We start from the raw sequence: 16353 nt of genomic DNA on the forward strand, positions 1-16353 counted from the left end.
ACACGACACAAATCCCATTCACAAACAGATTTTATTTTTTAATCTCATCTTCAGCCTTTCCTCCAGCCTTGTACGGTTGTACCGGATCCTCTTCTCTACTGAAATGGCTAATACTCTGATTTCACCGCACACTGCGAGATTCTCACCATGTGCATTAGAAGGAGCAGCAAGTCAGATAGAGCCCCCGCCTCATTTCCTGGCTGGAGGACATCCAGCATCATCTAGGCCAGTGATGGGGAACATTGGCACCCCAGATGTTTTGGAACTATTTCCCATGATGCTCTAGCACTCTACAGTGTAGTGGAGCATCATGGGAAATGTAGTTCCAAAACATCTGGGGTGCCAAGGTTCCCCATCACTGCTCTAGGTCTTTCTTACCAATCCTTGGCCCTGTCCCTAGCCAGCCTCTTTCACCCATTGGATTTCAGTTCTTTCCATCATGGAGGCTCAGCATCATGTGGGCGTTGCCTAGAGCGGTCTGCATGCGCATACAACCTGCCGAGGGATGACCACTCCTCCAGATTGATATCCACCAATCAAGGCATTTTGATATTTGCATAACGATTTCCAAGAGCCAGCCTACTGCTCGCTTAGGGGCTGAGACATCGTGATGTTTTTGGGAAGGTATGTACAGCACCCTGCCTGCCCCTCCAACCAGCCATGATCTGTTTGCATTGCACAGAGAAGCATATAGACCTAGTGATGACATCACTGGGCTAGATTCAGATAGGTTAGCGGATCTTTAGATCCGCGTAACCTATCTGATTTACGATCCGCCGCCGCAAGTTTTTGAGGCAAGTGCTTAATTCAGAAAGCACTTGCCTCTAAACTTGCGGCGGCGTATCGTGAATCCCCCGGCGGAATTCAAATTCCGCGGCTAGGAGGCGTGTACAATTTAAATCAGTCGCGTCCCCGCGCTGATCGAACAGCGCATGCACCGTCCGCAAATTTTCCCAGCGTGCATTGCTCCAAATGACGTCGCAAGGACGTCATTGGTTTCGACGTTAACGTAAATTACGTCTGGCCGTATTCGCGAACGACTTACGCAAACGACGTAAAAAATTCAAAACTCGGCGCGGGAACGACGGCCATACTTAACATAGGATACGCCGCACTTACCCCTCCTATAGCAGGGGTAACTTTCCGTCGGAAAAAGCCGAACGCAAACGACGTAAAAAAAAAGCGCCGGGCGGTCGTTCGTTTCTGAATTGGCGTAAATGCTCATTTGCATATCCGACGCGTAAAAGATACGGAAGCGCCACCTAGCGGTCGGCCTGGAATTGCAGCCTAAGATCCGACGGTGTAAGACACTTACACCAGTCGGATCTTAGGGAAATCTATGCGTAACCTGATTCTCTGAATCAGGCTCATAGATACGAACGCCCTCAGAGATACGACGGCGTATCAGGAGATAGGCCGTCGTATTTTCTTTCTGAATCCGGCCCACTGTGTCTAAAATGTGCTGAAAATGAAAAGGGTTAATTTAACCAGTAGCCGACCAGCCTCTGTTGTTATACTGCGGCAGGTTGGCTCTGCCAAGGCTGTCTTAATGCCTGGGCACACTTGGGCACTGCCCAGGGGCCCCAGGTGCACGGGTGCCCTATGATAGTCTTGCATTACATCATATTTGCCAACTGTCCTATATCTGCTAGGATAGTCATGCATTTAACTAAGTTTTCCTAGGATGATAGCCTTGCCCTGAGTGGCATCCCAGAACGTGTACTTTGCCCTCCTGATGCCCTTTTGCCCCCCCCCCCCCCTGTGCTCTTTGTGTTGATTTAGTCTTTGAATTATGGAATGTTTTCTTATTGTTTAAAATCTTTTTTATTGAAAGTACTAATATATATATGTATAGGTTTAATTCTATCAACTATTTATACTTTAATTCTTGAGTAGGTGTGTAAATTTGGGGCAGGCTGGCAGAGGTCCCAGTGCATTACTTTGCCCAGGGGCCCATAATGCTATTAAGACGGCCCTGGGCTCTGATGGGCAAATTGCCGTAGATGTACGTCGGCCGCTTTAAGACCACCGGGCACCCGCGATTGCTCCTGTCAGGGGAGAGGAGACAGATCTGCTGTTCATACTGATTTTGAACAGCGATATGTCTCCTCCTCTAGGCAGTCCCATCCCCCAACAGTTAGAAACACTCCCTAGGACACACATTTAACCCCTTTTAACCCCTCGATCGCCCTTTTAGTGTTAACCTCTTCTCTACCAGTAACATTTATAGAGTAATCAGTGGCTATTTTTAGCTCTGATCGCTGTATACATGTCAATGATCCCAAAAAAGTGTCAAAAGTGTCCCATGTGTCCGCCATCATGTCGCAATACTGCTATAAATCGCAGATCGCCGCCATTACTAGTAAAATAATAATAAGAATAAAAATGCCATAAATATACAGTGGAACCTCGGATTACGCGCATAATCCGTTCCAGGAGAATGCTCGTAATCCAAAGTACTTGCATATCAAAGCAAGTTTCCTCATTGAAGTCAATTGAAACGGAAATAATTAGTTCCGCATTGACATCAATGACATGCAATACCGCATGCGACCAGAGGTGGGGGGGGGGGGGAACCAGAGAGCATTGAAAAGAGTAGTAAAGGCCCGAAGACAGCTCGGCTGACCTCGGCAAACCTCGGAAAGGCTCGTAAACTTAGTATATCTGTGTCTTTCCGAGCATTCCCAAACGGCGCCGTTTGGGTCCGCTTGGCTCCCGCGCCCCCCCCCCACCTCTGGCCAAACACGGTGCTGCACACCGCTTGTTCTTGAATCCTGCTCGCAAACCGAGTTAGGATTTTTTTTAAATACAGTGCTCAAATTGCGAAACGCTCGTTAACCGTGTTACTCGCAATCCGAGGTTCCACAGTATCTCCTATTTTGTAGATGCTATACATTTTTCGCAAACCAATCAATATATGCTTATTTTATCAAAAATATGTAGAAGAATAGATATCCGCCTAATCTGAGAACAACTTTTTTTTTGGGGGGGGGGTATTACTTTTTTTTTAAAAATTATCTGCATTTTTTTGTTTATAGCGCAAAAAATTAAAACCACAGAGGTGATCAAATAGCACCAAAAGAAAGCGCTATTTGTTGTGAAAAAAAGGACGTCGTTCTTATTTGGGTACAGTGTCGCACGGCCACGCAATTATCAGTTAACCACTTAACCCCCGGACCATATTGCTGGTCAAAGACCTGAGCACTTTTTGCGATTCGGCACTGCATCGCTTTAACTGACAATTACGCGGTCGTGCGACGTGGCCCCCTAACAACATTTACATCCTTTTTTCCCCACAAATAGAGCTTTCTTTTGGTGGTATTTGATCACCTCTGCGGTTTTTAGTTTTTGCGCTATAAACAAAAATAGAGCAACAATTTTGAAAAAAAATAATATTTTTTACTTTTTGCTATAATAAATATCCCCTAAAAATATATAAACATAATTTTTTTCCTCAGTTGAGGCCGATACGTATTCTTCTACATATTTTTCGTAAAAAAAATTTGCAATTAGCATTTATAGATTTGTTTGCTCAAAAATTATAGCGTTTACAAAATAGGGGGTATTTTTATGGCATTTTTATTAATATGTTTTTTTTACTAGTAATGGCGGCGATCAGCGATTTTTTTTTCGGTACTGCGACATTATGGCGGACACTTCGGACACTTTTGACACATTTTTGGGACCATTGGTATTTTTATAGCGATCAGTGCTATAAAAATGCATTGGATTACTATAAAAATACCACTGGCAGGGAAGGGGTTAACACTAGGGGGCGGAGAAGGGGTTAAGTATGTTCCCTGGGTGTGTTCTAACTGTAGGGGGGGTGGCCTCACATGGGGAAATGACTGATCGCTGTTCATACATTGTATGAACAGACGGTCAGGCATTTCTCCCCTGACAGTACCGGGAGCTGTGTGTTTACACACACAGCTCCCGGTCCCCGCTCTGTAACGAGCGATCGCGGGTGCCCGGCGGTGATCGCGACCGCCGGGCACGTGCGCGGTATTCAGGAGCGAGCGCCCCTAGTGGCTGCTTAGAGAGCCGACGTTATACTACGTACTCTCGCGCAGGAGAGCCGACCTGCCGCCGTAGAACTGCGGTGGCTGGTCGGCATGTAGTTAAAGCGACGCAGTGACGTACCGCAAAAAATGGCCCGGTCACAAAGGGGGGTAAATCCTTCCCGGGGCTAAAAAACATTGCTGAGGGGGTGAGAAAGGAAACAGGGAATATAATGCTACCCATTAAACTGTACGGTGGCCTCTCTTCTAGGTGCGTTGAGTAGACACTGGGCGGCTTGGATGCCGGCGTCCATTTCTGCTTTTAAAGAAACTTGCGTAGCCATCCCATGTAGCTTCAACTATCCAGAAGACATTCGACCGACGACGATCCAGGGGATCTGGTACTTCAACAGTCCGTACCCTAAAAACTTCCCCCCCGTGGTCTTCAAATCCAAGACCAGCACGGCGCACGAGATCTACATGGGGCGCACCAAGATGATCGGGGATCTCCAGGAGTCCAACTGCTCCATACAGATCGACCGGGTCAGCAGCGAGCTGCAGGGAAAGTACTACTTCCGGGCGGACCTGGGGGGGTACAACCAGTACACCTACTCCGAGCACGCCAACCTTTACATACTAGGTAAGTGGCTCTGTGTACCCGTGCTTAACCCATTCATGGCCAGAGGGTGCTGAAGCATCACAACCAAATTTAGCATCAACATTGATAAACAATAATGACTGATTGACTTTACATTAGAGCTGCACGATTAATCGCGAACAATCGAAATCGCGATCTTTTTTTCCCTTTCCCGATCTTAAAAACAGCATGTCACCGATCTTTCAAGTGCAGAGAGTTCTCACAGCTGGAAAAACAAAATCCAGGCAGCCTGCCAAGTTTTAATAACAACACACAAGTAGAAACTATGGGCCAGATTCTCGTAGAATGGCGTATCTTTGCGGCGGCGTAACGTATCCGATTTACGTTACGCCGCCGCAACTTACACGGGCAAGTGCTGTATTCTCAAAGCACTTGCTCCGTAAGTTGCGGGGGCGTAGCGTAAATCCGCCGGCGTAAGCCCACCTAATTCAAATTTGGATCAGGGGGGCGTGTTTTATGTAAATCTACTGGGACATGACGTGATTGACGTTTTTCACGAACGGCGCATGCGCCGTCCGTGGAAATCTCCCAGTGTGCATTGCTCCTAATACGCCGCAAGGACGTATTGGTTTTGACGTGGACGTAAAATTACGTCCAGCCCCATTCACGGACAAGTTACGCAAACGATGCAAAATTTAAAAATGTTCACGCGGGAACGACGGCCATACTTAACATTGATGCGCCACACTTATTCCACCATATAGCAGGGGTAACTTTACCCTGGGAAAAGCCTAACGTAAACGTCGTAGCTTTACTGCGTCCGCCGCGCGTACGTTCGGGAATTCTAGCTAATTTGCATACTCGACGCGGAAATCGACGGAAACGCCACCTAGCTGGCAAAATTTTTTTTTCAGTTTAGATCCGACGGCAAAAGAGACTTACGCCTGTCAGATCTAATGGATATCTATGCGTAACTGATTCTAAGAATCAGTCGCATAGATACGACAGGCCAGATTAGGACTTATGACGGCGTACATGGCGCTGCGCCGTCGTAAGTCCTTTGAGAATCTGGGCCTAAGGCCCAGATTCACAAAGCACTTATGCCGACGTATAACACGTTACGCCAACGTAAGTGCAAATGTGTGCCGGCGTATGTGTGCGCCAGACCCACAAACCAATATGCGCCCTAAAAACAGGCGCACATTTAGGCTGGGCGCATGGTGCCGCTCCCATTGATTATCCATTCAAACATGCAAATGAGGGAAATCCGGCGATTCACGAAACGTGCGTGTGCCCGGCGCAGGCTACGCGAGATGCGCGTAAGTTGTACGTCCGGCGTAAAGTTATTCCCCATAAAGGAGGTGCAACCCGGCAACAGACATGCAAAGGTCTGCACCAGGGAACACAAGCCGGCGTATTTTGTGCCTGGCTGGGCGTACGTTATGTTCATGGCGTACGCAGTGATCCGGCGTAGCTTAGGCAGTTGTGCCGGCGTGGTTGTGAGCAGGCGCATGGGGGTGCTGTGCTTGCGTCCACGTCACGGCGCATGCGGCGATCTTCTCCGCCGCTTCCGGGTATGGTCTTCGGGACTGGGCGTTCCTATTTTGATTGACAGTTTTCCGACGGTCGCATTCATCGCATCACGAGTAGCCGAACGTCGGTGCGGCTCTATACTGCGCCTGCGCACCGACGTTCGGCTACTTTCGGAAAATCGTGACACGATGCATGCGACCTTCGGAAGCCTGTTGGAAGACTGTCAATCAAAATAGGAACGCCCAGTCCCGCAGCCCATACCCTAAAATGGCGGAGAAGATGCATCTCTAAAACGGTAAGTACGGCTTCGATTTAAAAAAAAACACCCGATTCCCCTAGACAAAATGAACAGGAATCTAAGGTTAACATTTTTTATTTCCGGGTGAACCTTCAGAGATTAATACCTGTAGCATCAGCCCCATCTAGTGGCCAAAATACGGATTTTGTTTCTCAATTAGGTAATTGAGAAAACTATACTGCATTTTGGCCACTAGATGGAGCTAAAGATCTATCACTGTAGGCTCTGTAGCACTGTGCACAGAGAGAGAGGTACAGTGTTATCTGCAAACTGGAGAGTTTGGCTTGTAAAGGAATTAATTCAGCTTTCTATAAATCACACGATTGGCTATCATGGTGATTGGATATCCAGAAACCCCATTGACTGGTTTCCAACTGTTAGTGTGAGATTTGCTGTGGTCGGTGACCAGGGCTGGACTGGGACAAAAATGTGGCCCTGGACTTCATCCAGACTGGCCCACTTTGACAGGTCTCTCCTATGGCGGCCGGACAACTCCCGCACCCCCCCCAAGCCCCCTTTCCCCCTTCACTAGCCGTTCTACTTTATTAGAGTAAAACGGCTGGTACTGGTACTCTTATAGGCAGTACCAGTGGGGAAGCTGGACATTATTTCACCCGGGGCAAATAATTTGTTCGGTGCCCCCCCCCCCCCATGGGACAAGATTAGGCAGAAGTGAGAAACTCCCAGGCCATAGCTGTTGAGTGAAGCTGTCCCCTCCCCCGTGCTCCTTCTGGTCCCCCCCATGCTCCTCTGTCATCTCCCCTGCTTCTCTGGTCCTCCCCATGTGAGCACTGCAGGGAGGGAGAGAAGATGAGCGGACGGGGGCAGCGGTCCGCTGTCACTGAAGCCGGCCCACTGAGCCATCGGCCCACCGGGAAACTCCCGGTAGTCCCAATGGCCAGACCATCCCTGTTGGTGACAGCGTGGTCTCAGAAATGGGAGTGTGCACAGGTGTGTGTTTCTAGTTCACTTGTATAGTGGTGCCTGTATCACAGTAATAAACTCATTGGGTCACACAAACAGTTGACGTTCTTCTTCCTTCTGAAATCTTGCTGTTCCATTTTTTGCTTGCAGACGAGCCCTTCGTGGTCCAGCCTCAGGAAATAATCTCAGGCTCCGAGACGGAGATCACATGCTTGGTGGACGATAACTGCCCCGACATGAAGCCCACGGTGACCTGGATGGACATCGAGGGGCTGGAGCATCACATGGTGTTCGCCCACCTGGAGGAGAACAATCTCTCTTGGAAGCAGACCTCCACCCTGAAATTCCTGCCCTCCCATAAGAACAACGGGCAGCGGCTCGGCTGTAGAGTCACCTATCCGGGCACAGAACTGGATTACAAAGGATTTGTGACCATGGATGTAAAATGTGAGTCGCAAAGGCTTTCCAGTTTCCCCGATTCATCAAGCTGGAAAAGAACTGCCATTGACTGGGAGGCCATGTTGGCATGCATTAAGTGCACTTTAAGGTCTCTGGGCCAGATTCACAAAGAGATACGACGGTGTATCTACAGATACACCATCGTATCTCTGACTTACACTGGTCCTATCTATGCGCCTGATTCATAGAATCAGATACGCATAGATAGGGCTAAGATCTGACAGTGTTACACTGTGTTACACTGTCGGATCTTTTTTTCAATTTAAAAATGGCGCCGGGGGCGTTCCCGCTGATTTACGATAAATAATATGTAAATCAGCGAGATATGCAAATTCACGAACGTACGCGGACCCGACGCAGTCTTCTTACGACGTTTCCGTAGCGGCGTACCCGTCGTATACTTACCCCTTCTTTTATCAGGCGCAGCCAATGTTAAGTATAGCCGGCGTTCCCGCGTCGAATTTGAATTTTTTAACGTCGTTTGCGTAAGTCGTTCTCGAATACGGACGGACGTCGTTTACGTAAGCGTCGAGCAATGCACGCCGGAGAAATTTCGCGGACGGCGCCTGCGCATTTAAATCGGCGCGGGAACACGCCTGATTTAAATAGTACACTCCCCTAGCCGCGGAATTTGAATTCCGCCGGGGGATTTAGGATCCGCCGTCGCAAGTTTGGAGGTAAGTGGTTTGTGAATTAGCCACTTGCCTCCTAAACTTGCGGGAGCGGATCTTAATTCACGTAGATCGAGCGGATCTATAGATCCGCTGCGCTACGTGAATCTGGCCCTCTATTTATAAAATAATCCCTGTATAGTGTCTAGTATGTGTATTTTCTATGATCGACAGCTCCATCTAGTGGCCATCATGTGGTAATTTTCTGGAATACTGCAGTCAGGAATATACCACATCATGTCCACTTGATGGTGCTAATGCTCATAGGAAATACATATATTAGACACTATGGGCCAGATTCTCGTAGAATGGAGTAAAACTCCGGCGGCGTAACGTATCTCGTTTACGTTACGCGGCCGCAAGTTTTACGGCAAGTGCTTGATTCACAAAGCACTTGCCTGTAAAGTTGCGGCAGAGTAGCGTAAATCCTCTGGCGCAAGCCCGCCTAATTCAAATGATCCAGGTAGGGGGCGTGGATCATTTAAATTAGGCGCGTTCCCGCGCCGAACGTACTGCGCATGCGCCGTCCCTAAAATTTCCCGACGTGCATTGCGCTAAATGATGTCGCAAGGACGTCATTGGTTTCGACGTGAACGTAAATGGCGTCCAGCCCCTATTCACGGACGAGTTACGCAAACAACGTAAAACTTTCAAATTTCGACGCGGGAACGACGTCCATACTTAACATTGGCTGCGCCTCCTAATAGCATGAGCAACGTTACGACGAAAATGACTTACGCAAACGACGTAAAAAAACTACCGCCGGGCGCACGTACGTTTGTGAATCGGCGTAAGTAGGTAATTTGCATACTCTACGCTGAAAACTACGGGAGCGACACCTAGCGGCCAGCGTGAGAATGCACCCTAAGATACGACGGCGTAAGAGACTTATGCCAGTCGTATCTTAGGCTAATGTCGGCGTATCTTGCTTTCTGAATACAGAAAGTAGATACGCCGGCGCAGCTTAGCAATTACGCGGCGTATCTATGGATACGCCGGCGTAATTGTTCTCTGAATCTACCCCAATGGGCCAGATTCAGGTAGACTTACGACGGGCGTATCAGTAGATACGCCGTCGTAAGTCCGAATCCCCGCCGTCGTATATTTAAGCGTATTCTCAAGCTGACATACGCTTAAATATTAAGATACGACCGGCGTAAGTCTCCTACGCCGTCGTATCTTAACTGCATATTTACGCTGGCCGCTAGGGGCGTGTACGCTGATTTACGCCTAGACTATGTAAATCAGCTAGATACGCCTATTCACGAACGTACGCCCGGCCGTCGCAGTACAGATACGCCGTTTACAATAGGCTTTTTCCGGCGTAAAGTTACCCCTGCTATATGAGGCGTAGCCAATGTTAAGTATGGACGTCGGGCCAGCGTCGAATTTTCCGTCCATTACGTCGTTTGCGTATGTTGTTCGCGAATATGGCTGGGCGTAACTTACGTTCACGTCGAAAGCATTGACTATTTGCAGCTTAATTTGGAGCGTGCACACTGGGATACGTTCACGGACGGCGTAAAAAGCATCATTTACGTGGGGTCACGATAATTTTACATAAAACACGCCCACATCTTACACATTTGAATTAGGCGGGCTTACCCCGGCCAATTTACGCTATGCCGACGCAACTTACGGAGCAAGTGCTTTGTGAATAATGCACTTGCCTGTCAAAGTTGCGGAGGCGTAGCGTAAATAGGATACGCTACGCCTGCACAGAGTTACGCGCTCCCTACCTGAATCTGGCCCATTATGGTGATCATTTGTGCTTGCTGTGTGGATGCTTGAGGTATTCGCACAGTAGACCCTCCAAAAGTATGCGACAGAGCACTTAAGGCGTGCTAAAAGTGACATGCAATGATAATTGACCATACTAACATTCCCCAAGTGCCCTTTAGGATTCCCTCAATATAACATGAGATGTGATCATTTCCCTCTGTTACAGACGCCCCGCGAATCGTGGATATAAACTCGTCCACGGAAACCACAGAAGGCACGCAGCTGGTGTTTGTCTGCGTCGTTGATAGTAACCCCATGTCACGTGTTATGTGGCTGAAGGACGACGTGGTTTTAAAGGAAGACTTCACAGGAAACCTCACCCTAGAGCTGGAGTACGTAACCTACAACCATGATGGCGTGTACCTGTGCGCCGCCGAGAACGACTATGGGAGGATCAACAAGTCCATGGGGCTGGCCGTCATGTGTGAGTAGACAAGAAGGAAGATCTAGGTGTCTAAAATTGTAGAACTCATGGGCTATGCAGGGGGATTACAGATAGAAAGGGATTTCGATTTCTGGAATGGGTTGATCCTGTCCTAAGTCTTTGGTATCTCCTCTAAAGGTAGTTGTGGTGTCTAGTCTTATGGAATTGGGGTATCTTCTGATAGGTAGTTGTGGTATTTGCTTTTAGGCCATTGTGATATCTGCTTATAGGCGGTTGCGGTATCTTCTCTTAGGTAGTTGTGCTATATGTTCTGAGATGGTTGTGCTATCTCCTCTTAGGTAGTTATGATATTTGCTTTTAGGTATTTGTGATATCTCCTCTTAGGTAGTTGTGATATCTCCTCTTAGGTAGTTGTAGTATCTCCTCTTATGTAGTTGTGATATCTCCTCTTAGGTAGTTGTAGTATCTCCTCTTATGTAGTTGTGATATCTCCTCTTAGGTAGTTGTAGTATCTCCTCTTAGGTAGTTATGATATCTCCTCTTAGGTAGTTGTGATATCTCCTCTTAGGTAGTTATGATATTTGCTTTTAGGTATTTGTGATATCTCCTCTTAGGTAGTTGTGATATCTCCTCTTAGGTAGTTGTGAATGTGATATCTCCTCTTAGGTAGTTGTAGTATCCTCTCTTAGGTAGTTGTAGTATCTCCTCTTAGGTAGTTGTAATATCTCCTCTTAGGTAGTTGTAATATCTCCTCTTAGGTAGTTGTAGTATCTCCTCTTAGGTAGTTGTAGTATCCTCTCTTAGGTAGTTGTAGTATCCTCTCTTAGGTAGTTGTAGTATCCTCTCTTAGGTAGTTGTAGTATCCTCTCTTAGGTAGTTGTAGTATCCTCTCTTAGGTAGTTGTAGTATTCTCTTTTAGGTAGTTGTAGTATCCTCTCTTAGGTAGTTGAAGTATCCTCTCTTAGGTAGTTGTAGTATCCTCTCTTAGGTAGTTGTAATATCTCCTTTTAGGTAGTTGTAGTATCCTCTCTTAGGTAGTTGTAGTATTCTCTTTTAGGTAGTTGTAGTATCCTCTCTTAGGTAGTTGTAGTATTCTCTCTTAGGTAGTTGTAGTATCCTCTCTTAGGTAGTTGTAGTATCCTCTCTTAGGTAGTTGTAATATCTCCTTTTAGGTAGTTGTAGTATCCTCTCTTAGGTAGTTGTAGTATTCTCTTTTAGGTAGTTGTAGTATCCTCTCTTAGGTAGTTGTAGTATCCTCTCTTAGGTAGTTGTAGTATCCTCTCTTAGGTAGTTGTAGTATCCTCTCTTAGGTAGTTGTAGTATCCTCTCTTAGGTAGTTGTAGTATCCTCTCTTAGGTAGTTGTAGTATTCTCTTTTAGGTAGTTGTAGTATCCTCTCTTAGGTAGTTGTAGTATCCTCTCTTAGGTAGTTGTAGTATCCTCTCTTAGGTAGTTGTAGTATTCTCTTTTAGGTAGTTGTAGTATCCTCTCTTAGGTAGTTGTAGTATCCTCTCTTAGGTAGTTGTAATATGTCCTTTTAGGTAGTTGTAGTATCCTCTCTTAGGTAGTTGTAGTATTCTCTCTTAGGTAGTTGTAGTATCCTCTCTTAGGTAGTTGTAGTATCCTCTCTTAGGTAGTTGTAGTATCCTCTCTTAGGTAGTTGTAGTATCCTCTCTTAGGTAGTTGTAATATGTCCTTTTAGGTAGTTGTAGTATCCTCTCTTAGGTAGTTGTAGTATCTCCTCTTAGGTAGTTGTAATATCTCCTCTTAGGTAGTTGTAGTATCTCCTCTTAGGTAGTTGTAATATCTCCTCTTAGGTAGTTGTAGTATCTCCTCTTAGGTAGTTGTAATATCTCCTCTTAGGTAGTTGTAGTATCTCCTCTTAGGTAGTTGTAATATCTCCTCTTAGGTAGTTGTAGTATCTCCTCTTAGGTAGTTGTAGTATCCTCTCTTAAGTAGTTGTAGTATCTCCTCTTAGGTAGTTGTAGTATCTCCTCTTAGGTAGTTGTAGTATTCTCTCTTAGGTAGTTGTAGTATCTCCTCTTAGGTAGTTGTAGTATTCTCTCTTAGGTAGTTGTAGTATCCTCTCTTAGGTAGTTGTAGTATCCTCTCTTAGGTAGTTGTAGTATCTCCTCTTAGGTAGTTGTAGTATTCTCTCTTAGGTAGTTGTAGTATCTCCTCTTAGGTAGTTGTAGTATTCTCTCTTAGGTAGTTGTAGTATCCTCTCTTAAGTAGTTGTAGTATCCTCTCTTAGGTAGTTGTAGTATCCTCTCTTAGGTAGTTGTAGTATCCTCTCTTAGGTAGTTGTAGTATTCTCTCTTAGGTAGTTGTAGTATCCTCTCTTAAGTAGTTGTAGTATCCTCTCTTAGGTAGTTGTAGTATCCTCTCTTAGGTAGTTGTAGTATTCTCTCTTAGGTAGTTGTAGTATCCTCTCTTAAGTAGTTGTAGTATCCTCTCTTAGGTAGTTGTAGTATCCTCTCTTAGGTAGTTGTGATATCTGCTCCTGGGCCGTTTTGATATCTGCTCTTAGGTACTTGTGATTGTATGCTCTTAGGTAGTTATGATATCTGCTTTTAGGCTATTGTGATATCTGTTCTCAGGTGGTTGTGGCATCTGCTCTTAAAGCGGGGGGTTCACCCTAAAAAAAAAATCGAACATTACAACGAGCTGACCTGTGACACGGACATCATGCGGGTCTTTTTTTCCGTACATACTGTTTTATCTGTATTTTCTCCCCGGATTTCCCGCGGGAGTGGGCGTTCCTAGGGTAAGTGATTGACGTTCTTCCGACCGGCAGATACAGCGCGTCACGAGTTGCTGAAAGAAACCGAACGTCGGGTCGGCTCTATATGGCGCTATACGGAGTCTGTGCACCGACGTTCGGCTTCTTTCGGCAACTCGTGACGCACTGTATGCGCCGGTCGGAAGAACGTCAATCACTTACCCTGTGAATAGGAACGCCCACTCCCGCGGAGAATCCGGGGAGAAAATACAGATAAAACGGTATGTACGAAAAAAAAAAAGACCAGCATAATGTCCGTGTCACAGGTCAGCTCATTGTAATGTTAGAATTTTTTTTTTAGGGTGAACCCCCGCTTTAAGTAGTTGTATTATCTGCTTTTAGGTATTTGTGATATCTGCTCTTAGTCGGTTGAGATATCTCCTCTTAGGTAGTTGTGAGATCTCCATTAAGGTAGTTGTATCTTCTCTTAGGTAGTTGTGATATCTGCTCCTGGGCCATTTTGATATCTTCTCTTAAGCCCTGTACACACGATCGGTTTGTCTGATGAAAACGGACCGTTTTCATCGGACAAACAGATCGTGTGTGGGCCCCATCGGTTTGTTTTTCATCAGTGAAAAAAAAATAGAACATGTTTTAAAATCTTTCTATGGATAAAAAAAAAACGATCGTCTGTGTGGAACTCCATCGGTCAAAAATCAGCGCATGCTCAGAATCAAGTCGACGCATGCTTGGAAGCATTGAACTTCATTTTTCTCTGCACGTCGTAGTGTTTTACGTCACCGCGTTTTGGACACGGTCGGATTTTTGACCGATGGTGTGTAGGCAAGACTGATGAAAGTCAGCTGTATCGGATATCCGTCGAAAAAATCCATCGGATTAGATTCCATCAGATATCCGATCGTGTGTACAGGGCTTTAGGCATAATGTTTGCTCTTAACATTTCAAATCTGAGTAAGGACCATTTTAAAATATGTTTCATATTGGCAACTAGAGACCAGTCAAGCTCTCACAAGTTTCATTGGTTGTGGTTCCGGTAAAAACCTGAGAGCCGCCATAATTTAGAATCTGATCCAAAAGTCCCATTGAACTCCCATTGAACTCCCATTGAACTCCCGTTGAACGCTCTATGAAGTGTGCATTACAGGGCAGCAAATATGCCAAAATTGTGGTTTGGGGAGCTCCTGGCAGCCCTGCCTGATGGGATCTATAAGGCCAAAAAAATTGAAAAGTTAGGATGCATTCTACGGAAATCAGAAAAAAAAAACAGCAGATCCCAAAAAATTCTACCAGGGATGCAAAGATAAAAGGGTGGGAGATGGTGACCCTGGCAGTCAAGCTAAAGATGCCTAGGCAACGGCAATAGCAGTTATAAGGCAGAAACAGCCTGAACTCTTTGAAAGACCAACCTGCCGAAAATAACATTGCAATTTGGATTTGGATTCATGAAATTTGGCCGGCCTCCAACCCTTTCGGAATTTTAGGATTACCTCTATTTGCAACATCTTGTTTACATAAACCTCCTGCCGTGGTGCATAAAGCATTTCATCCACTAGATGGCAGTGATGTTTTGACAAGATATTGGCTTCTTAGTAATATGTTACTCCAGTTTATATCTAATAATGACCAGTATAACAGAAATAACTGAATTTGGTTTGCTTAGGCCTCTGCACAGTCTGCAATAGACACCTGATAACCATTATAACCTGAACGTGTTCTTTTCCAGATGCCCCATGGAAACCATCGGTGAACGTATCGCTTGTCGCAATCGAAGGCGAGACGGTGACCATGTTCTGCAACACCCAGGGGAACCCCGACCCCATCCTCTCCATTGTCAAAGATAAGCAAATCCTCAACTCTGTCATCTTCGAGAATGAGCTGATCCTGGAGATCCCGTCGGTCACCCACGAGCATGATGGGGAGTATTGGTGTCTGGCCGAAAATCAATATGGACACAGCAACAGCTCCTTCAACCTCACCGTTGTGTGTAAGTAGAAGAAAAGGGTATTTTTGCACTTTTCTTTTAGCATTTCATACCTAGCAGCTTAGACAGTCTCATATTTCTGGGCCATTGATGTGTGGGGGAAAAAAGGTGCTTGGGTGCAGTTCACATTTTCACCATGTGGTGGAGCTTTTTCACAGAAGTAAAAAAAAAAGCTGGCAGTGCTGCAGGGGGAGGAAGAAGAAGATCGGTGTCTGCAATAAGACAGTACAGCCGGGCCTCCTGCTCAACAGGTGCCCGGGCCCCACTTTTCAACTGATGGGTCCCGGGCCCAGTACAGGATGCCCGGCTGCACTGACTTATCAGCGGCCCTGGCAGCAGACCCTCTCATTTAGCATCCGCTTTTAGTAAATTGTCCCCCACCCCCCAAAAAAATGCAAGTTTCACTTCTATGCAACCACAGCAACAGTACTCAGTATGTGGTTTGAACTGCTCGGTATGCTTATCCCCCTGCTCCTGTAATTGGCCTGCTTAGAGCTTGCAGTAAAATGACAGGCATCTCCCGCACTGTCTTATATTTAATGAGGCTTTAGAGGAGGGCAGGGAGCATAGGTGAGAGTGTTCCTTATTATAACACTAGATAAGATAAGATATAAAATATAAGATAAGATATAAGATTAAGATATAGGCCCAGATTCACAAAGACTTACGACGGCGTATCTCCAGATACGCCGTCGTAAGTCCGAATGGCCGCCGTCGTATCTATGCGCCTGATTCATAGCATCAGTTACGCATAGATTTGGCCAAGATACGAGCGGCGTAAGTCTCCTACGCCGTCGTATCTTGGGGTGCATATTTACGCTGGCCGCTAGGTGGCGCTTCCGTTGATTTCCGCGTTGAATATGCAAATGAGCTAGCTACGCCGATTCACGAACGTACGTGCGCCCGTCGCAATTAGTTACGTCGTTTACGTAAGACATACGCCGGCGTAAAGATAAAGCAGGTCTCTAGGTGGCGCAGC

The 16353-nt window shown here is 46.2% G+C and overlaps 1 protein-coding gene across 5 annotated transcripts in view; it reads left to right on the forward strand.

Annotated features, from left to right (window-relative positions):
* MAG (myelin associated glycoprotein) overlaps window positions 1–16353 on the forward strand; it is a 105221-nt gene that overhangs the window by 66391 nt on the left and 22477 nt on the right. For all 5 annotated transcript variants that reach the window (XM_040327203.1, XM_040327205.1, XM_040327202.1 and 2 more), the window contains 4 exons: window positions 4273–4641; window positions 7505–7801; window positions 10433–10690; window positions 15117–15377. In XM_040327203.1, the coding sequence (XP_040183137.1) occupies window positions 4273–4641; window positions 7505–7801; window positions 10433–10690; window positions 15117–15377 (1185 nt within the window). The remainder of the gene's footprint in view (window positions 1–4272; window positions 4642–7504; window positions 7802–10432; window positions 10691–15116; window positions 15378–16353) is intronic.

Source organism: Rana temporaria, chromosome 10 (assembly GCF_905171775.1).
Source record: "Rana temporaria chromosome 10, aRanTem1.1, whole genome shotgun sequence".
Lineage (NCBI taxonomy): Eukaryota > Metazoa > Chordata > Amphibia > Anura > Ranidae > Rana > Rana temporaria.